At 33.8% G+C, this 22,947-nt stretch overlaps 3 protein-coding genes across 6 annotated transcripts in view; 2 read left to right on the forward strand and 1 right to left on the reverse strand.

Annotated features, from left to right (window-relative positions):
- LOC125826478 (uncharacterized) overlaps positions 1 to 22,947 on the forward strand; it is a 272,616-nt gene that overhangs the window by 153,211 nt on the left and 96,458 nt on the right. Inside the window, exon 1 of one of the 3 annotated variants that reach the window (XM_049505825.1) lies at positions 8,406 to 8,410. The exons of the other annotated variants lie outside the window; for them this stretch is intronic. Coding sequence (XP_049361782.1) covers positions 8,409 to 8,410 — 2 coding nt within the window. The 5' untranslated portion in view covers positions 8,406 to 8,408. Of the gene's footprint in view, positions 1 to 8,405; positions 8,411 to 22,947 lie in introns of those variants that run through there. 3 annotated transcript variants of the gene reach the window in all.
- LOC125826250 (protein PTST homolog 3, chloroplastic) lies at positions 5,621 to 21,396 on the forward strand. 2 transcript variants are annotated; one of them, XM_049505572.1, is made up of 12 exons: positions 5,621 to 5,936; positions 13,303 to 13,422; positions 14,164 to 14,297; positions 14,391 to 14,594; positions 15,539 to 15,731; positions 17,196 to 17,259; positions 17,350 to 17,400; positions 17,537 to 17,590; positions 18,593 to 18,712; positions 19,276 to 19,475; positions 20,461 to 20,512; positions 21,189 to 21,395. In XM_049505572.1, the coding sequence occupies exons 1-12, from the start codon at positions 5,788 to 5,790 to the stop codon at positions 21,285 to 21,287; spliced, it is 1,440 nt and encodes a 479-aa protein (XP_049361529.1). In that variant the 5' UTR covers positions 5,621 to 5,787; the 3' UTR covers positions 21,288 to 21,395. The 2 variants fall into 2 exon arrangements, with proteins under 2 accessions (XP_049361529.1, XP_049361534.1); XM_049505577.1 differs by having other exon boundaries at positions 5,691 to 5,936; positions 14,439 to 14,594; positions 21,189 to 21,396.
- On the reverse strand, positions 18,082 to 18,303 carry LOC125826027 (uncharacterized). The gene has a single exon (XM_049505326.1). The coding sequence runs from the start codon at positions 18,301 to 18,303 to the stop codon at positions 18,082 to 18,084; it is 222 nt and encodes a 73-aa protein (XP_049361283.1).

Here is a 22,947-nt window from a genome sequence, read left to right on the forward strand (position 1 = left end):
TGAGATATGCCTAAATTTAGATTAGATAAAAGATATTAATTGACTTAGAGGAGACTATTAAGGAGATGATTGTCATTATGGGACCATTAGATTTGAATTAGACACCAATTAAGATTAGATTAAAATAAAATAATGTCAATGATATTTTTATGAATGTGCAAAACCAATAAAATATGCATACTTGCCAGATTAAAAAAAGGAGGAGGGTATTATCACTTTTAGTCCTCAAATATCGACAAATTATAATTTTAATCATTTTAATTTCAGATTAAGCACATTCAACCTTCAATTATCATTCAGTGTTATTGGTGTATTATGTTAAATTTATACTTATTCTATATTTAGGGTGATATAGTGTAACGGCCTAACCCACTAGTGTCTAGACCCCATAACTTTAAAACACGTCATTAGTGTGTAGAATTTGCTTACTTATATATACTCAATCTAGTATCTCTCATGTGTTTTACAGATATGAGACTACTTATCTTAAGCTAGGATGTCGTATATAATTATAGAAAATATTATATATTTACTATTTAAAGAGATTAAAACCAACATTCATCAATAATCAAGGGACTAAAGCTATAATTATCCCTAACAAAAATTAAAAATTGTTCAAGAGTAAGGACTTTTTCTATATTATAGTGTGGCCCAACTATAATATGTAGATCACAAATTTAGGGGGAAAATTATTATTATTATTATTATTATTTTTGGTGGGGGAGGGGGGGGGGGGGGGGTCCCATCTATAGACTATAATATAATTAATAAAAATATTAACATTTATAGCTAGGAGCTTAATTTTGACCTCCTCAATTTGTACTGCTAATATTTTTTATTAGCTGTTGCTACTATTATTGGATCATTATGAAAAGCTTCATAAACACTGATTTATTTATTTATTTTAATTAATCAAACCTTTCATGTGATAAAGATAGATTATAATATAAATTAGTCAATTATTAATCGGTGGAGGAGGTCAAAATCTCTTGATAAATTTTGTCTTTTTATTTTAAAATATAATATTTTTAATATTTCGTGTAAATTTTAAATTAGTATATTTGGTTTTTACATTAAGAAAGGACAAATTTACTAAGCAATGATGTTATTTCTAGTGGATTTATTATATTTATATATGGTTATAGTTACGTTATCTACTATGATATACTATTCATTTCATTGTTTAAATTTTCAAAAGGTGACTTAGAAATAATTTTCATCAATTATTCTTTTGGCTTTTTTCGGGGCGTTGTTGAGTAAATGGCTTTTGTTCCCTTGTAATTTATGAACCTCTTAAATTATGGCCTAAGGATTTTTTTTTAAGCAAATCAATTTTTTATGAGAAAATGTTAAAATCATGATCTAAAATTATATTATATAAACGCTAATTCATATTCTACTGTTTTATTTAGATAAAAAAAATTTGGTTTTCCATCTGTTATCTGGTGCTACATTAGGAGTCTACTGAATTCAAATTCGCGATAAAAAATCTCACGCGAAGACTACAAAACTCAAATGCAATTCCATACCTAAGGCTCGAAGTTGAGCAAATAACGATCTAGTTTGGTGAATTAATGTCAATGCACACATAGAAATCTAATTTTTTAAAAATATACCACCTTGCACGTAGTACATGTGTCAATGATATGTAATTAATCTAATGAGAATGCATGGAAATTTTACTTGATAAATGGAATTTCTTTATTTTCATACAAGATTTCATATTATTCCTACTTTATAGTAATAATTAATAACTTCATACATAGGTTGTTGTAAGCTATATATCCAAAACCACCTATAATTGCAGCTAATTATAACGATTTAACAGAATAAAAGGGAAAAATTATAAAATATTTATAAATATATTCCTTAATTATTATTGGACTTTGAACATGTTAGTTAAAGTTACTTTACCTAACAAAATATTTATAAATGTATTAATTTAATCTGATGATTGTTTTGCACTCTTAAACCAACTTATACCAACTTTTTGTGTACGTACGTCTTTTTCCATTCATAACGAATTTTACGTACTAATTTTTTTCGTGAATTTCTTTTGTAACTTATGAACTTTTTTAGATTAGGATTTTATTTTTTTTGAGTAGACAAATTTTTTTATGAGATACACTTGATCATTGTCTAAAATTATACCATAAGTTATTGCAGATGTCAGATGACATTAATCTAACGTTTTATTAGAAAAGTAATTGTGCAATATATGAGCAATTGTTTAGGTTTATAATTGGGGTTTTATTTATGGAACCATTTTCTCTCTTCTTTGACATATTTGTGTTTTTTTAAAAGTAAAAAATGGTAAAAGAATACTCCATTGGAAAATTAAGGTTAAAAATATTTCAAGTTGAAAAGACATTGGTCAAAATTTAAAATGCATAAACAATGAAGCTAATTAGCTCATACAAATCTTAGTGATGAATGCAAAATCATGATGTTATCACACGCGCATAATACACGTAAACCCAAGATGGACGTGGCGTTACGACGTCAGATTCATCTGAATTCAATAATTTTAAAGCACAACATGTAATTATATGTAAAATTCATTAAAATTTCAATGGCTAGTAGTAGACCCCGAACCAATAATTTTGAATTCGTCTCTGACTTATTGTCTCCGATTTAAAGCATACTATCTCTAAATCTTAGATTCTATGTCATGAAAATAAAAATCATGTAAAAAATTCTTATTAGTGAAATTTGGACAAGTTTGGTTTTCAAGAATGTGACTATTTCTTTTCTTATATTATCATTGGGGTGGGGGGTGGGGGAGTGGGGGTGGGGTGGGGTAGGTTGTCTTTCTTCTTTGCCTATGGAATCTTGAATTGAAAATTAATGAATGAAACAAAAAATATCAAACTATATGTTACGTGTGAAGGTACGTTAAGATTACATATATATAACTATAATATAATGTTTGAAGTATATCAAATTTGACTTTGGTTCTTTTACTTTATTGATCATTTTATGATTTTTTTAATGTGTTAATTATACTATTTATGCACTTAGCTTATATTATTATGGTTGTGTTCATAGGTATTAACTATATATATATTTTGAACTAGAAAAATGTGTAGGACAAATTTTGGTAGAAGGTAGTTGACATTTAGATGTAGGAGAAAATCATATGTGAATTAAATAAATGATTTTACTAAATTGAATAAGTGTGTGAATCCTAGCTACTTATGCTTGAAAATTGTGTCCTTAGAAGAAGAAAAAAGAGAGTAAACTTGCACAAATACACACATAGTAGAGAATATTGGAAGTCGGAAATTTTGAGAAAATTGTTTGATAGTGTTTAAGATTTAATATGTATATGAAAAAACATCATTAAAGATTTGAAATTTGAGTCATGATTGGAAGCATTCGCGACATAAATTCAAATTAATCAAAACTATTCCAAATAATTACTTTAATCAAAACAAAAGTCTCATTTCTAGATAATTAGGTTAATCTTTCAATATTATTTATTACTTTTGGCTTCATTCAAAATTCAACAGACATTGACTTTATATTTAGTTTCTAGAACATTTTTCATGATTGTTTTGTTTAATAAATGTTTATTAGATTAACAACTTTTAGGTATAAATAGAAGGTGATTATTGAACATAATTTTTCAAACCAATATCTTGTCTTTTTAAACAAATAAAAACCAAATTATGTATCACTTCTCGTTTCTCGATATTCAAATTATGTAAACTTTAATCACTATTTTAAAATATAATTCTTCATCATTTTGATATGAGAATAAAATTACAATTTAAATTATTTTGCATGTATTTTTTGAACATCTAACTTTTAGTTTTGAAATATTAAATTAATCTAATCAATTTAACTTCGAAGATATACTTAGTTAAATTGACTCTTAAGAAACGATAAATGATGAAGCTTTATGTACAAATAGGCCCAATTGCATATAGGCCCAATATATATGACCTATATCTGGGCCTGGGCTATTACCAGCTTGTGTTTACACAAAGGAGAGATTGAGTTAGTAGCCAGTTTTCGCCCCTACTATTTAAGATATAACCAATTTGTTCTTAAATCATCTAACTTGTGGCCAATATAGGTAAAAGAAAAAAAATAATAAAATTACAGAAATCCCACCTGTTAGTTTATTTATTACCATTATCCCCTATAAGTTTTACAAATTTCCAAAATCCCTCATTTTCGTGCATCAGATTAGTGTATCTCGCGCATCAGATTAATGTATCAACGCTTATATTATTGTATCTCACGCATCAGATTAATGTATCATCGCTTATATTATTGTATCTCACGCATCAGATTAATGTATCAACGCTTATATTATTGTATCTTACGCATCAAATTAGTGTATCATGTATAAAATGTAATGTATCTTACTTAACGATTAATGTATCTCGCGCATCAGATTAATGTATCAACGTTTATATTATTGTATCCGTTTGAGGGATTTCTGTAATTATAAATTTTTAAGGGATAAATTATAATTTTTCCTTAAAAGTATGTGATTTTTGTAATTTGCCCAAAAAAAAAAATGCTATTAATATTAGGGCAAAGTGCAAAGGTAGTGGATTTTGAAACCACAATTTAAGTCATTTTTTTTTAGTGCGTAAAGTTTGTAAATTATTTACTTCAGATATACAGTGTTTAAAGTTTTATCTGACTGAATTTTAAACAATGTATATTAAAAGGACAACCATTTCCCCTTAAAGATTCAAGATTTAATTAAATTTAATCAATGTGATTGAATTCAAACGCATATGATTAAAGTTTAGTTAAATATTTTTGCCTCAGTTTTAGCAATATGTGGTTGAAGTCCGTTATTTATGCATGAATAATCTAACTTCAATAACAATCGAATTCAGTTTTTTTTTCTGATAGATTCTTGACTCAAGGAAAAAATAATTTAAAATCGTCTAAACAAAAAAGTGACATAAGTACAAGAAGTAACATATTAAAATAACATCTAGTATTGGAACACTAACTACAACAAAAAATAATATGATAATTGAAGCATAAAATCGAATGACAAGAAATTACAAAAACAATACTATAAGGGGTCGTTTGGTTTGAAAATGAGTTATGATGGGATAAATTATGTTGGGATTAGTTATGATGGGATAAGTTGTGTTGGGATTATTTTTTATTGAGTGTTTGGTTTGTTGTATTCAAAATAATACTCAAATTTTAAGAACAATTTATTTGTTTACAAAAATGCCCTTCATTAATGTAAAAAGTAATATAACAAAAGGGTTGAAAGAAACATTTTTGTTATTTACCTATTTTATCCCGGGAGTACTATACCACCCCAAGAGAGGGATAACTTATCCCGGTATTAATTATTAATCCCGGGATAAGTTATCCCAAACTTGCCAACCAAACAACAAAATAAGCGGTACTATAATTTAATCCCGGGACTATTTGTTATTATCCCTCACACCAAACGACCCCTAACTATTAGTATGAAAATATTAGTATATAAAAATACAAATAATTCTCTAAATTTAATCATGTCTTAATATGAATATCAAATATCGAATCTAAATACGAGTATCAAATATCCGACCCAAAGAATAGCAAACCATTTCACACAATTGGCAACCACATTTTTTGCTAAAAAAGAAGCATTCCAAAGAGGAAAAGAACTTGCCATCTTCTCATAACTTTGTTCTTGTTGAATAGTTGCTTGTTCTTCTTGTTCTTCTTCTTCTTCAATTTTGCTTCAAAAAAATCCCTCAAATTCTCAAATGCTGCAAAACCCATCTCGAGAATTGCTTTCTCTGTTCTCCAATGGCGTCTCTTTTCCATTTCCCCATTTCCCATAAGCTCTTTTTTTCTTCTCAGACTCTTAACCCTTCTATCTGTATACGCCACAATCATCATTTCTTTCTAATTTGTCGTTCAAAATCAAAAATTTGTGCTTCAATTAAGAAACCCAGGTTCGTTTGAGTTACCCTTTTGGGTTTATTATGGGTTTATCTATGTTTCTGTACAATGTTTGTGGTTCTTGATACTGATTGTTTTAGCTGTAAGAGTCTTTGAATGTGCTAATGTGAGTGTTTTTCTTCAAAGTTTGGTTTTTTGGGCTTTATTAGGGGAATAGAGAATGCACTAAAATCTCCCCTGAACTATCCAGGTTTTGCAGCTTTGTGCTGAAATTGTGGAGTGTTGCTATTACCCTTGAGCTACAATACAATGTTTGTGTTTATTGATAATGATACTGTGTTTGTAGTTTGGTTCTTGATGCTGGATTTTTAGCTGTAAGAGTCTATGAATGCACTAGTTTGAGTGATTTTTTTCTTCAAATTTTGGCAATTTTTGCTTCAATAAAGAAAGAGAGAATACATAACAGTCCCTCTGAACTTTCAATTTTGCAACTTTGTACTTAAATTATTGAGTGTTGCTATTACCCTTGAGCTACAATACAATGTTTGTGGTTCTTGATACTGATACTGTGTTTATATTTGGTTCTTGATACTGACTTTTTAGCTGTAAGAGTCTATGAATGCACTAATGTGAGTGTTTTTTCTTTAAAGTTTGATTATTTTTTTTTGCTTCAATAGAAAAATGCATTGGAGTCTCTCTGATATCCATGTTTTGAAGCGTTGTGCTTAAAATATGGAGTGTTGTGATTACCCTTGAGCTACAAGACAATGTTTGTGATTGTTGATTCTGATATTGTGTTTGTAGTTTCATTCTTGATACTGACTTTTTAGCTATAAGCAGGGGCGGAGCCAAGTAGGGCCCGTGTTAAAGCAAGAAGTCTCACATTGGTGGTTAATGAGATGGGTGGACTCCTTATAAGACTTGAGCAATCCTTCTCCCTTTGAGCTAGTTTTTGGGGTGCGAGTTAGGCCTAAGACCTAATTTAACATGGTATCAGAGCAGGGCCCATCTCACCCGATGTTGGGGCCCAAAAAATAAAAAATTACCCAAACAATGCCCACGCACTAGATGCCAAGCACTGGGCATGAGGTGGGTCAAAAATTGCCCACGCGTGTGAGTTAGGCCTAAGACCTAATTTAAAGGCCCGAACCCCCTTCGACAGAAAATTACACTGTTTATACATGGTTAAAAACTTATATATATATATATATATATATATATATATATATATTTAGTAGATGTTGAATCCCTTCGACTTCGTCGTGTGTTTACTTCTTCATATTTTGAAACTCCTTAATGAAAATTTTGGTTCCGCCACGGTCTATAAGAGTCTTTGAATGCACTAATGTAAGTGATTTTTCTTCAAATTTTGGTTTTCTTTCATTCAATAAAGGAAGAGAGAATATATACCAGTGCCCTCTGAACTTTCAAGTTTGCAAGTTTGTAATTAAATTATGGAGTGTTGCTAATACCCTTGAGCTACAATACAATGTTTGTGGTTCTTGATATTGATACTGTGTTTGTAGTTTGGTTATTAATACTAACTTGTTAGCTATTAGAGTCTTTGAATGCACTAATGTGAGTGACTTTAAATAGTAACATTAGAATTTAGAGTTGGGGGTAATAGCAACACCCGTAGTCTGTTTAACTATGAAAGTTGCAAAATTCAGGTTAATTTTAAGAGCAACTTTCACATATAGCAAACACAAAATTCATATTTGTATGCTGTAGCAAAGTTTGCATAATTGCGCTCCATAACAAACATATATATGTATAATTCGCTATACATATAAAAAAAAACAGTTATATAATTCGCTATACATATACAAAGAAGACAGTTGTATAATTCGCTATACATATACAAAAGAAAGCAGTTGTATACAAAAGATCAATTGTATAATCTGTGTATGTATAAAACGAGAAAGAGAGAAAGACAAAAGAAAATTGGGTAGGAAAATATTTGTATTGTCTAATTATAAGTGTATAGGACGAAGATATATGTATTTGCATGTGTATATACAATTTTCTCTCTCTTTATACAAACAGAATCGCCATTTCGTTTCTGTTTGTATAAGCGAGAGAGGTGAGGGTGGCGAGCGAGATTTGGGAGAGTGGCGAGCGAGATCTGGGAGAGGGGAGAGAGGGGAACGAAAATATATGTATATATACAATTTCCCCTCGCTTTATACAAACACAAATTGTGTTTGTATAAAAAGCGAGAGAGGCGAGCGAGACTGCCACCAAACGAGAGTGGCGAGCGAGATTCCACCAGGGAGAGTGACGAAAATAGCAATAGTTTGCTATAGGGTACAATTAAATCAAAGTATATTTATAGCATTTAATTTTTTTTTAAGAAAGTTAACTGGTATTATAAACAAAGGGAAAATGCATAAGTACCCCCCCAGCCTATGCCCGAAATCCCAGAGACACACCTAACCTTTACTAAGGTCCTATTACCCCCCGAACTTAATTTATCTATAATATTCTACCCCTTTTCGGCCTACGTGGCCCTATCCTCGAAAAAAATGTCAATATGCGCTGGGCCCACAAGACAGTGCCACGTAGGCCAAAAAGGGGTAGAATATTACATATAAAATAAGTTCGGGGGGGTAATAGGACCTTAGTAAAGGTTAGGTGTGTCTCTGGGATTTCGGGTATAGGCTGGGGGGTACTTATGCATTTTCCCTATAAACAAAAGGAGTACACCAATAGTGTGCTCCTACATAGTTACATCAAAAGTATGAAAGGACAGCCCAAAACAAAATCTATCTCCTATATTCCTTATAAACTGTCTAGAAATAGGTTAATTTCCCCTATATCCTTAGGTACAAAATGTATACACCAAAAGTAAAATGTTGCTAAACAGTTCATCTTTATACTTTGGAAGGGAATGTTCTTGTTCTCAAAACAACTCTGGTTTCTCTCCTTCCAGATTGTCCACCAGATGCAAGAAGGGACAATCTTCCATCTCTCCTTGTGTTCTGACTGATTTCCATCTCTATTCCAGTATGCTAGTACTTCTGAAGTATGCCTTGGCATGGCCCATCCAATACCCCTCAGATTGATGAACCATTGCCATAATTTTCCAGTCACTTTACACTGCAGAAAAAGATGATTTACTGTCTCTATTTCAGCTTCACAAAAAAAACATCTAGAGCATAACTGCCTGCCCCTTTTCATAAGGTTGTCCTGGGTCAGAACTGCTTGACTTGCAACTAGCCAAGTAAAACAGGCCACTTTATGAGGTATCTTCCCTTTCCAGATCATCTTCCATGGCCACCATTCCTTGGTTTCTGTTGAGATATTCAGCATCTTGTAGGCTGCTTTTACCCTGAACTTGCCACCTTTGTCCAAACTCCATAATAGTTTGTCTTCCTCAAAATTGAGACTCTTAGCTTGTTCCAAGGTATTGTAGAACTGAATCATTCTCTCCACTTCCCAGTCATTGAGGAGTCTTCTGAAGGATAGATTCCAACCTTGTGCATTTTTTACCTCTGAGATTGATTGAGATTGTAAATGTCTGGAAACTGTTGCCTCAGAGGTGTTTGCCCTACCCATGTATCATTCCAGAACATGGTCTTTCTGCCATTACCTACTTTGATCACAGAATTACCCCACATTTTTGGCCACTGATTTCTGATAGTCCTCCATAGTCCCCTTTCATAAGGAGTTTTAACTGCCTGAGTAGTCCATGGTCCTTCCCTACTATATTTTGCAATGATGATTTTCTTCTATAGGCCCTGCTCATCTGCTGCCAGTCTCCATAGCCATTTTAACAGAAGGCTCTTGTTTTGTGCTTTCAGATTCTTAATTCCTAAACCTCCCTCTTTTTTGGATGTTATGACAACCTCCCACTTAACCAAATGGTGCTTCTTCTCCCCTTCACCATTACCTTGCCAAAGAAAGTTTCTCCTGATAGCATCCAACTTTTTGATTATCTTTCCATGAATGGGGAAAAGGGACATCATGTAAGTTGGCATGGCATCAAGAACACTATTGATCAGTGTGACTCTGCCACCCAAAGATAAATATTGACTTCTCCAGTTAACTAGCTTCTTTTCACACCTTTCCACCACAGAGTTCCATATATTCATGGACTTACTCTTAGCTCCCAATGGCATTCCAAGATAGGTGGTGGGAAGCTCTCCTATCTTACCACCTAAAATGTTTGCCAAAGTTCTGATTTCTGGAACTTCATTCACAGGATAGATAAAACTCTTTTCCCAATTTATATGAAGTCCAGAAACTGCTTCAAATAGGATGAAGATAACCCTTAGGTGTTTTAGTTGTTCCTTCTCTGCTTCACAAAAAACCAAGGTGTCATCAGCATATTGTAAATGGGAAATAGACACTCCCAAGAGTTTCCTTCATTCACAGTGAAACCCCTGATTCTGTTATTCACCTGAGCACTCTTCAGCATGTCACTTAAACCTTCCATGGCCAAACTGAAAAGAAAAGGAGACAGGGGGTCTCCTTGTCTCAACCCTCTCTCAGAGGAGAAGAAACCAGTTGGAGAGCCATTTATCAAAACTGAAAACTTCACTGTAGTTATGCAGAACCTCATCCATTTTATCCATATGTTGCCAAACCCCATCCTCCTTAATGTTCTCCACATATGTTCCCAATTCAAATGATCATAAGCTTTTTTTATGTCTAGCTTGCATAGAATTCCTGGAGCTTTGGATCTGTATCTCATGTCCACACATTCATTAGCCACCAATATTGCATCCATAATTTGCCTGCCCTTTATGAATGCCATTTGTTGTTCATCCACTAACTTTGACATAACTTTCTTGAGTCTCTCTATTAAAATCTTTGATATGATTTTGTAGATACTCCCAATCAAGCTAATTGGCCTAAAATCTTTCAATTCAGATGCTCCAAACTTCTTGGGGATCAGGGCTATGAAAGTGGCATTGAAACTTTTTTCAAAGTAGCCCTGGTCATGAAAATTCTGGATGGCATCTATCACTTCTTGTTTTATCTCTTCCCAGCACTGTTTGAAAAAGGCCATTGTGAAACCATTAGGGCCTGGTGCCTTATCCCTTGCACATGAGAACACACAGTTTTTAATTTCCTGCTCTTCAAATTGGGCTTGCAGAGCTGCATTATCTTCTTCATCTATCCTGGCTTGACCTCTGGGGTTGAACTGAGGTCTCCAGAATTCTGTCTCATTGTAAAGTTTTTGGTAGAAGGTTGTAACTTCATCTCTGATCTCAGTTGGTTCAGTCACACTGGACCCATTTATGATCAGTTTATCAATGTTGTTATACCTCTTGTGACAATTAGCAATTCTATGGAGGAACTTTGTATTCATGTCCCCTTCTTTGAGCCACAGTGCCCTAGATCTTTGCCTCCAAGCCACTTCCTCTCTCTTGGCATTTTCTTCAAACTCCACTGTCAATACTGCTCTTAAATAGGACTCATCATCTGATAGGATTCTCTGATTTTGTATCTGGTCCAGTTCAGCCAGCTGGTTAAGGATGCTCTGTTTTTGCATACCTAGGTTGCCATGTACTGTTTTACTCCATTCTTTCAACTTGACTTTCAGTAACTTTAGCTTGCAAGCTAAAATATAATCTGGTTTTCCCACATAAATTGCGGAGTTCCACCATTCTTTAACTCTTTCTTTAAAGTCTTTAGTTTGCAGCCACCAGTTCTCAAACTTAAAATTAGAGGTTGATCTCTCCCAATTACCACATTCCAACAACAATGGATTGTGGTCGGAAGTTACTCTAGGTAAGATTGATTGTTTGATCTTTCTAAAAGCTACTTCCCATTCCTCAGATATCAGGAATCTATCTAATCTTGCTGCGATATCATATCCATCCCCTTTCCTCCATGTGAATTTGCCACCTACAAGAGGTAAGTCTTGCAGTTCCATGTCCACTATAAATTCAGAAAATTCTTCCATCTCCTTGTTGAATCTGTTGCAGTTTTTCTTCTCAGAAGGGAATCTCACTACATTAAAGTCCCCAGCCACCACCCAAGGTCCATTAAATAGACCCCTCACTGCCCCCAGCTCTCTCCATACTTCTTCTCTTTCTTGTCTACTATTTGGGGCATAGACACTTGACAAATGCCATCCCAAATCTTGTGCTTTCCCTGTGAATTTACAAGTGATGTTGTAAGCCCCTACTTCACATACTTCCCCCTCCCAGATACTACTATCCCACAGGATAATGATACCACCTCTTGTCCCCCGTGCCTCTAGTTGTGCATATTTCACCTTCCTATTTGCCCACAAATCTTTTACAATCCCGCTTATATCTCCACTGATTTTTGACTCCTGGAAACAATACACATCTGCCCTCCATGTATTTATCAAGTTTTTGATTTGCTGCCTCTTACTTGGATCATTGAGGCCCCCTTACATTCCATGAGATTGTCTTAACCTTCATTAAGATCATCTATAAAGCATCACCCCCTACTCCTTGTACCATAACTCACAAAATTACTCTTGGGTTCCAAATTCTTGAGTTCCTTTGGGACCTTTCCCACTGGAGTAATAGGAACTGTTGCTCCCCCCGCCTTTTTAATAGTTTGTCTTTTACTGTCGATTGCCATAAAGAGGTTCAAAGCCACCTCTTCGCATCCAATGAAGTGTACCCCAAATTCTTTACTGAGTCTGATTATGTTTTCCTGGACCCATGAAGAAATTTCATTCTCTGCTGATGTATCAGTTCCATGCTCATTAGAGTTCAGTGGTAAGATATCTTCAATTGTGCCTTCCCCATCTGCCTTCTGCTCCAATTGCATGTCGCTCACTGTTTGTATCTCCTGATTTGTTCTTTCCTCTGTTTGGATAATGGACATATTGTCATCATCACTCAGGTCTGCGACAAACTCGAGATTGTTTCCCTCGTCTCCCAATTCAAAAGGAATTAGGACACCTTCTCTACCCTGTTCCATTAGAATTCTGCAATTTGCTTCTATTTCATCACGCAACGGCTCAGAAAGCCTTTCACTGTCTCTAGGCTTCTTTTTTATTTGAGTTGCATCTTTATCCGTTGCTTTTCTTCCCTCCTGATCTCCGCTGGACTTGTTTGAATTAATAGTTTGCTATTATATACAATTTTCCCTAATTTTAATCACCCATCTAATGTATTTTAGTTTTTCTATGTTTTGTTGTTTGTGGCTTGGTTTTTGAGAGTGAATAGTTAGCTATGAAAATCATTGAATGCACTGATATGAGTGCTTCAATATTAATTCAGATTCTTTTACATCACCCATTTGACTGTATTTTAGTTTTATCTACCTGTCTCAATAGTAGTGTGTTTACAGTTAGGTTCTCAATACTGACTTATTAGCTAAGAGAATCTTGGTTGCACTAATGTGAGTATTTTTCTTGAAATATTGCTTCTTGATCTTACTGAGATGGGTGTTTGACGTTCTTTTTCTTGTTTTGGGTGGGTCTAGGGCAAGCCGGAAGGTGAAAAGCAATGATGATCTCTGCAACGACATCAGAGAATTTTTATCTTCTGTTGGACTTCCGGAGAATCACGTACCCACTATGAAAGAGCTGTCACAGAACGGAAGGTGAACTTGAATGCCATTTATGTTCTTGGTTTTCATTTTCCATCCCCCCCAACCATTTTGCAGCTAACATTAGTATAGTTAAAATAATCTGAAGCTATTGAAAAGCTGTATGTATAGAGGAATGCACCTAATTCATGTCAAACTCCAACTAATATTAACAACGGAAAAGAATTTCTCTTACTGAGAGGTCACGTGAAATAGGACAAATTGAGTTATTTGCAGGGGAGCTAGTAGCTAGTTCTAGCTTGATTCTTTTTTGAGTTTCCCTGCGACATGCCCAACATTTGGTTGGAACACAGGAGAAAGAAGGTATCAACTGGTTTTTCCTTTAGGATAGGTCTTCTCTAATACAGTTGAGAGGTGCCGGTTATCCTTTTTTGGAGATAAATGGATTTGAACGAACTCATTCTTTTTGTTTGCGTTGAATAGATGACTTAATATCAATGAGACCTGTAACATGAAGGTGATAGCTTATGCTTTCGCCATGTTCCAGGCATGTAAAAGGTGCTAGGACAAAGGCATGGAAAGTTTCTTGAACTTGTGCTTTATTAATTCGTGTCTCTTTAGTGCTTGATTCTACTTGTATGAACTGTTACACTGTCACGCGAGACAACCATATTTCTTACATCAATGTTACTCTTAAGTGTAAACACTTCAAAAAAATTTGGATTTTGAGTCTTTAAGAGCCAGATCTTTAGAGACATTTTTGCAAGCTTTGTGATTGTCTCATACATTCCACAGGCAAGACCTTGCAAACATAGTTAGAAGAAGAGGATACAAACTTGTCAAGGAGCTTCTCTTGACTTCCAAACAACCAACCTATGAGTGCATTGGAGAGGATGGCCTTGTTGAAAAAAGTGAAGATGAATCGTTAGGTCAGCAGTTCTTGTCCCTGTGTATTCTAGGTTGTAACAACATGGCCAATTTTGGATTTTTCCGATTGACAACCTGCTAATTTAAAAGGTCAGATGGGGAAATAGCAGACATGGCTCATGATGTTTCTTTACCAACTGAAGCTTCTGCAGTGGATGACTACACGAATGATGCAAGCAATGATTTGATTCTGAATTCGGATGAGCAAAATTCTGGTGATCAAGAACCCTTGAGGTATTCCTTCTTGGAGGAAAAGGTGGCCAATTTTATTCAGAATGGAGAACTGGATAGCATAGAGGGTAAGTGATGCTACTTCAGGGTGCTTATGTTAAATGACATGAATTGTTTATCTAGGTGACAATACTTGGCACTGTACTTGCACCATAAAGTTTATATGGAACACAATACTTGATAATACCTGAATTGTTTATCTGGATGACAATACTTGGCACCATAAAATACCTGAATTTGGTCAATTTTATTCGCAATGGAGCCTGGATGGTGTAGAGGGTAAGTAATCCTCTTCTCCTCTTGTTTATCTGGGTTTACTTGCACCAATTCAGGTACTTTATGGTGACAATACTTAGCACTCCAATTCATCCATGTTACACACTTACCATTTGGCCCAGATATTTTATGCACTTTCATAAGTGCTTATACTGTGTTAACCATTTCAAGTCTCCTGAATTCAAAATTGTCTAGCAACTCAATCTAAGCTATGTTCTTTTTTCATTTTTTTAATTAGGTAATTTTTTTATTGATGTATGGGCAAAAGCTCAGCATGCAAGAGTTTACAGAAAGTAGGGAATCCATGCGTTCTTATTTTATTTTCTGCAAAAAGCTACCCTGGAAGCATTGAGACTTGCATCTTCCCCTTGCCAAATGTGAAAACATTGAACTAATAACTATATCTCTACTAATGTTGCCTTTCTAAAAAATAATGGAGTAGTAATTATATCTCTACTAACATTATTTGTGATGATCTTCTCAAAAAAGAAAAACAACATTAGTTGTGATGCATATTGGATCTGTTGTTCATACTTTTCAAAAACAATATTGTATCTATTGTTCATTCTGCCTCAAAAGCTAGTTTCCAGTGACTAATATTTGCCACTGGCTAAGACCTTGAGCAAACTTTCAAGTTCTGGTGCTGTGAGCAGCTTGAGTAAATATATTGGATTTTAGAATGAGATCCAAAGTGTTTGAGTAAATCTAACTGTTCTGTTTTTGCTTGATTTTTTAGATAGTGGCTTGGAAATCTTTCAAAGAGAGGGATCTGTTGAAGGACAGAATGTTGTAGAAACAGAATCTACTACTCCTAAGGAGCATATAGATCTTGCTTGTAATGGTGATGGTGCTGAGATATTTAGCGAAAATCCCATGGCACTATCAATCCAGCATGATGAACATCCTAGTACGCAGAGTTCTCTGATGAGGTATGCATTTCTTGCAATATTTAAGCTTCCATCTGACTAGGTTCTTCATTTTCCACTGGGCCTTCAGTAAACATCTTTGGTTCTTCATTGACCCTGCTTCATTTTTTGCAATTGTGTTTACCAATATACAGATCATACTTTTATTTTTTGATGACCGCATACAGATCATACTTTATTAAATTTGATGTAGGATGAATGTGAAATCGAAGTTCTTTTTGTGTTTCATTCTTATTGATTTAATAAATCTTTCTTTTGTGTCTCATTCTTGTTGATTTAATAAATCAATCTTTGGCCAAAAACATTCCTCAACTATGTCCTGAACCTAAATATCCTTGAACTATTCTTGTGAACAAAAAGACATCCTTGGAGTATCCAGAACTTTGCAGCTTTCGTCCTGCCGTTAGTTTCTTTCAAAAAGTTAACGGCTCTAACAGAAAAAGGTGCAGAGCACCTGACTTCCTCAAAGCTATCCTAATTCTGGAACATTTTTTTTCGGCAACAACAAAGATAGTTTGGTTGAGAATATATGGTGGTGATTGCGGTTATACAAATGCGAAATGTTTGACTAGTAAGTAAAAGTAAGAGGGAGAGGAAAAAAAGACTATGGTTTTAAGAATAGTTGGAGTCTTTGTGAGTGAAACATGATCTGAACATGATAGGTTGGTGATTATCTTCCTTTTTCTTTTTCAAATTTTTTTTGAAGAACTAAACCGCAGGTTCCATGAGCACAGGGATGGTGCACAGATTTTGCTTCATACAGAAATAACTAGTTTCCCCGATTTACACCAAGAACTAATTCAGGGCACCAAGATATGTTTAAATTTAAAAGAGGATAATTGGTTTAAGGCAGAAGGGGAAAAATGAACTGTAAAAATAACAAGGAATCAAATAAATACCTTCAGTATACTTCTATAGTCCCCTTCTGTGTTCACCAAAAACCCAGTGAAGTTCTTCTTTGTCCCAGAATTTTGCAGAATCATTCACCTCTTGATGACCACCTTCGCCGGTGGACGAGGCATGTTCTCAGTTTTATCAATTTGGAAGAACGAGCATCGAGGAGAGAGAAAGAGTTGAAAGCTCAAGAGCTGCTTTCCTAGGTATTTGCTTCTCCGTTATGCTACAACTCCACCTAAGTTTGGGGAAGCTCTATGGGAGGAGTCATGACCGTTACGTTTTTGAAACAAACTAGCAGCAGGATGAAACCTGATAGTTAAGATGTCGTTTAGATTTGAGGTATTAGGTATATTTAGATGTTTTTGGCTAAAACCTCGATGTTTTTCCACGTACTCTCAACAAGCTGATGACCTTTTCTTCTTTGAAGAGTTTAGATTTCCCGTCCTCTTCTTGTCTATGAACTGTATCATCTTTCTAGCTCTAAGATTTAAGATCAGATTAAATCTAAAGTTGCTTTTTGTTCGGGTTTTTCCATCCTTCTGTTATCTGAATGCACCTTGATTTTTGTAGGAATGATAGCCTGTCAACTGAATACTTAACCATGACTGAAGGGATAATTAGTGCTGATACTGAGGTGACAAAATTCTTTGTTCTGATTGTTTGCTTTTTATTTGATTCCATTTTTGACTTGGAATTTTCTTTGCCTTCATATTTTATCTGTTAGCCCCACAATATGGAGATTCAAGCTGAAATTAATCATCTCAAGTTCGTGCTGGTACTGCTCTTTGGACAATTTATTGTTGAAATTGTGCTTACCCTACTTGGCTTCAATTTTTCTTTGTTCTGACATTTTTTATATACCTTTCCCATAAGTATACCAATGCCTTAAATGGTTTTGTTGCTGTTCTTAGCATCAGAAGGAGCTGGAGTTAACTCAATTGAAGCAGCAGATTGAAGAGGAAAAGGTATAATTTCCTTCTTACTCTTCCCCATTCTTCAGGAAAAGAAAAGAAGATAAAAATACGAAGACCTAACTCCCTTTTTGCCTTGCTATGGTAATGGATATTTTCCTTTTTTAAATGATAGAAAAAGACACATTTCTCTGCACTGCAGAGATGTTGCCACTTATTTTACATCCTTCTATGTCATCTTAACTGTTGGCTTATGATCTCTCGTGTTCAGTTTCTTCAATATATCTTGTAACATACCAAAGTGTGACTTGACTTTTTGATGACACAATCTTATACATAATAACACAACTCAACAACTATGAAAGGGACCAGTGGATAAAGTAAACTGGAGTGTTCTTTCTTGGGAACTTTTTTTCTTTTTTTGAAATAAGGCATCTTTATTGATTATAGAACCATATATATATATATATATATATATATGTATGAAAAGGAAAAACATAAATCATGGCTCATTTTTGCACATTAATTATAACAAACATAATAAATTAGTTTTGGTGAGTCTTGTGAATGTTTTTTCTTCCATAACTAGCTGGTGGAGCTTGACAGACGCATTGGTGTTTTGTCAAGTCACATATGGGATGTTTATCTATGCATTTCAGCTTTACACAATCAGCATCCTTAGAGCATCCTCCCACATAGCTTCCTTGTCCCAACAAAATAAGCAAAAAAGAGACCAAGAAAATCTTAAGGAATGTTGCCTTCTCCATTTTCTCTTCCAAGTTTTGTGGTAACACAAGAATAATCAACTATATATGTGATTAGTATTATTGCTTTCTTGGGAACCTTCTGTAGCATTTGAGTTGAACTAGTTTATCATGCTACTGATATGATCATTTATGTTATATTTTGATAATTCATTTCAGCTATTTTGGTCATGTGTTATTGTGATTGTGAGAATTTTAAACATAATTTTTTGATACTTGTAACATTACTAAAATGAACAATTGGCTCTTCATGAAGTGGAGAAGTGTAATTTTCTTATATTTCTACTTTCAGCACTTGCTGTCAATTTTGCAAATCAAAGCTGAAACAGAAATCAGAGAAGCAGAAAGACTTATTTCAGAAAAAGATGCAGAGCTAAATGCTGCTGAAGATAGCCTCTCAGGACTGAAGGAGGTATTCAAGCAACCTCTTGTATTAACATTTCCTGAATTTTCAAGATTCTTTGCTACTGCTACCAAAGTATAACATGGACGAATAATTGGGAAATTACTCCAACTTCTGCTGGAAATGGGGTTTTATGTACTTTACAAGGTATATCAACCAGAAGTTTCATATAGATGTTGGCTTCATTAAAGGTAATATCATTTAAATAATGAAAAAGCACAATATTCTGTTGCTGAGTCATGGCCTAGGCTGATCAGGGTAGTATATTTGACATAATAGAAGCAGTAAGAACTTGTGGCTTCACAGAAAAAAGAAAAATAAGAGAATTTATAGTGAACTTGAACTATAATATAATGTCTGGAAGTTTGGGTGAAACAAAGGAAACAAGATCTCTTAGCTAGAATTTGTGGTCCTCATCAATACAAAAAAGAACAGATAATAAGTAGAATAGAAAGAGATCCTAAATAACTAGGAAACGAAAGCCCCACCTCCAACTTTCCATCCCACACCAGTGTATCTGGTTCTACTGGTGGAGCTATGGCTTGTTGATTTATCACATTTGTTTCTATTAGGTTGAAATCCAATACTGGGCAGATGGGGAAAATGTTGAGGTGGCTGGCAGCTTCAATGGGTGGCATCATAAAATAAAAATGGATCCACACGAATCATCAGATCCCATCGGCGAAGATATACAACTATCATCAGATATCATAGATCCCATCGGCGAATATATCCAAGCATCATCAGATATCATAGATCCCATTGGCATGAGGTTACTACTCTGTCTATTTCTTTATCTTTGGGGTGATTTTTAACGTAGCAGTTTGTCGGTTATGTAATTACCAACTTCCTTAGATGTGGTATTGTATTTAGTTTTTTCCTATTCATCTCTTACTATCATTTTGTACTACTTCAAATCTTCAATAATGTTGCTTATCCTTTTCCAGAACAGGAACTCTGTCCAATCAATAATTTGGGTGGCCTGCCCAGTTTTAGGATTGGTAGTGACTTTCTCTGATCATGAGGGTTGTGTATATTCGTGCTAAAGTGGAAACTTAGCTACATTGGCAAAATAGTACAAAGTACATAATCAACAGGAGATGAGACACATGCCTTAGTACCATAGTGCCTACACTGAAGTGCTACTTAAGCGAAGCGAAGCACACAACCTGGTTTTAGCTGAGCACAGGACTAACGCGTTTCTAAGAAACCTTTTGTAGCTCTGTTGTAATACACTTGTACACGTGTTACACACAAGTCTAGTCTAGTGTAGCAATATTAAGAAAAAGGACGTCTCCTCAAATTTGAAGTACTAGGTAGCAGTATTAGTTTATAATAGTTTTGAAGTATGGAAGGAGGATATCTTGCTACTTTGAAGGATGTGGTTTTGAGATGGAACTAAATAGAAAGCTCAAACAAATGGGTGGAAGGAGTAGGTAATATTACTTAGTCTGTTGAGTGGACCCCACATCCATTATATACAACCAACTTATGCCTGCTGATTTATTAGCCATTTTCTCAAATTAGAGCACTATGTAGGGGAAGAGATGGCTTCTTGCCCTGATAGATTTGAACTATTCTATCTTTTGAGTCATCATATATTTTCATTTGTTTACAATAGTCATTTATATGCAAATGCAGAAGCAGAGATCTATGGACTACCCGTCGACTGAGTTATTCTGTATATCTATTGACCTCGGCCTCCTTTCTGAAAGTCATCGTAATATTTGAATAACATGATAAACTATGCTTTCCAGGGAACCTCGACTTTGGAAAACTGTGTTATGGCTATATCCAGGGATATACGAGGTACATTTTCTACAAACTACTGTAGGATAGAGAAATATAAGCTGGCTGTGTGGTCACTTTTTGCCTCAATAATTGTATTTTGAATAAGTAACTTGGCTTTTGCTTGACATGCATTTGTGTAGTCCATAGACAATGCTATTAAGAGTTCATTGGTTGATCCTTTAAAAGATCTTAATCTCTGTCTAAGCTCATCAGTGGTCGTATTCTTCATTGAGTCATATCCACAACTTTGCAGTCACGAGGGAAACATGCAAGTGAATTAGAAAATTGAGGTTGAGTAAAACTAATAACCACAATGGAGTTTTATTCATACAATGTTTTGATAAAAGAAACAATTTATATTTTTGTTGCAGTGGTTAGTTAGATTTAGCACTTGTTTTCTGTGGTATGATTTTTGTCTTCAATATGCTCAATCAGTTGCTGGAAGAAAGAATGAATCTTGCCACTTTCCTCCGAAAAATCAAATTTCATTTCTCCAACTTTATTGTTTTTAGTAGTTTGACAATCTCAGCTAACCAAGGACGTCAACGTCCTACCATGAGTGAGCAAGTTGATTCCTTTGATGAGTTTCTGTTTATATTACTCAATCTTACTTCTGTCTGATAGCTTTTCTGTTCTGCTGCTTTAAAGATGTTTGAATATGTCTTACATTGTTCAAGGACTGTATTTCGTACAGATAAAGTTCATTGTTGATGACCACTGGACAACTGATCCTCAAAGAGAGTCTATTACGAGAGGTTCAATACACAATAATGTACTACGAGTTGATAGATGACTTGGGTATTGCATTCCCACATGCACATACAGAGGTAGCTTAGTAGTCTCTTTCGACAACTATGATTTAGAGCCAGCATTCCATTACTTTGTTTACAACTCTCCCTCCCCCAACCGGCACTCTCTTTTTCTATCTTCTTAGCATCTTTCTTATTGCTCGGCTTCTGAAATGATAACGAAAGAGCCTAGCTTAGTTTCGGAATTACTTGCTAACTGTTTGAAGATAATGGATAGTTGCCTTGCTCAAATTGATACACAAGGTTTGTGTCAATTGCTTGAGTTTGTTAAATAACTTTGTCAAGCATTCATTCTGCTTATTAGATTATTATTTACTCATAAATAAGGGCCTCCAAAGAACCAAAAGCAGATGAAGGAGATACAACAAGATGTGATGAAGGCAATGTAATTGTATCAACTAATACCACACTTTGAAGAAACAAAATACCCAAAGTAGAATATATTTTTTTTTTATGTATTTATTGTTACTATTATTTTAAATTTTCTTAATAGTCTCTTACTAATTATTATGCAAATATTTTTGGAATTTTATTATTAATGTAATTATAATTAAAAATAGTAGATAATTAAATTTCACTTCCACATGAATCAACTATGTTTTAATATTGGAGTATCATGAGTTCGGAGTCAAAAAGATAAAAAAATTGAGTATTAAATCAAAATGACAACATTTGGATGGAGGGGAAAATGATGTACAATGCTCATGCTGATATGAGCCTTCCTTTTGCTGTTATAACAATTGTGTTAGAGCTGATCAAAACCGGATTGAAATTGATAATTCAAATCGAAAAAAAGTTTTTGTTGAGTTATTGTAAAAAACATTGTCATTTGACTCTAATTTGTTCTAAAAAAGTTGAGGTATTCCAAATTATTTGTTGATACAGACAGTTCTTGTTGAGTTAATCCAATGGATTGAACCTAAATTGATTCATAAAACATAACCCAACTTAAGCAAGCAAAAAATATAAATTATTAATAAAGTAATATTTGTTGCTAGTTTTTTTTTTTAAAAAAAAATTATATATCTAAATGTTGCTCTTTTGGTTTCATACTCAAATTTTATTGCCCTTTTGAAAACTTTGCTCATTTTTTTTTGCGTTTTTGGCTCCAGACTCTTTAATATTGACTTTGTAAGATTATCTTCAAAGGTTCAATCCTTTGAGATGTTTTATTAAGCATTTCAAGCTCAAACTAATTAAATTATCAAATAATTAATTTTTAAAAAATATTATCTTAACTTTGAATGTTTTCTAATCACTATAATATTGATTTTTGTAATTAAAAGTATTACAAAATATTATATAAGTAATAAAAATGACTCTAATTGGCGTATTCAATGAAGTGAAGTCTTAATTTTATTTTTAAACACTTTTGGAATAAATTTGATGGTTTAGGTAACAATTGATAATATTAAAAAAGTTTTCTACATTTTAAAAAAAAAAAATTTAAACGCAACACTATTTTGATATTGTTTTATCAACTTATCAAATTCTCGTGAGCTAGATTTTATTATTCTAACTTTATTTTATAGTTTTTCTTGAAAATTTGTTATTGTTGATATTCTTAGTTCATACGTAGTGTGTGTGTGTGTGTATATATATATATATATATATATTCTTGTTTTAGTTATTATTAAATTATTC

Source organism: Solanum verrucosum, unplaced genomic scaffold, assembly GCF_900185275.1.
Source record: "Solanum verrucosum unplaced genomic scaffold, falcon-dt-bn FXZP01000125.1, whole genome shotgun sequence".
NCBI classification, from domain to species: Eukaryota; Viridiplantae; Streptophyta; class Magnoliopsida; order Solanales; family Solanaceae; genus Solanum; species Solanum verrucosum.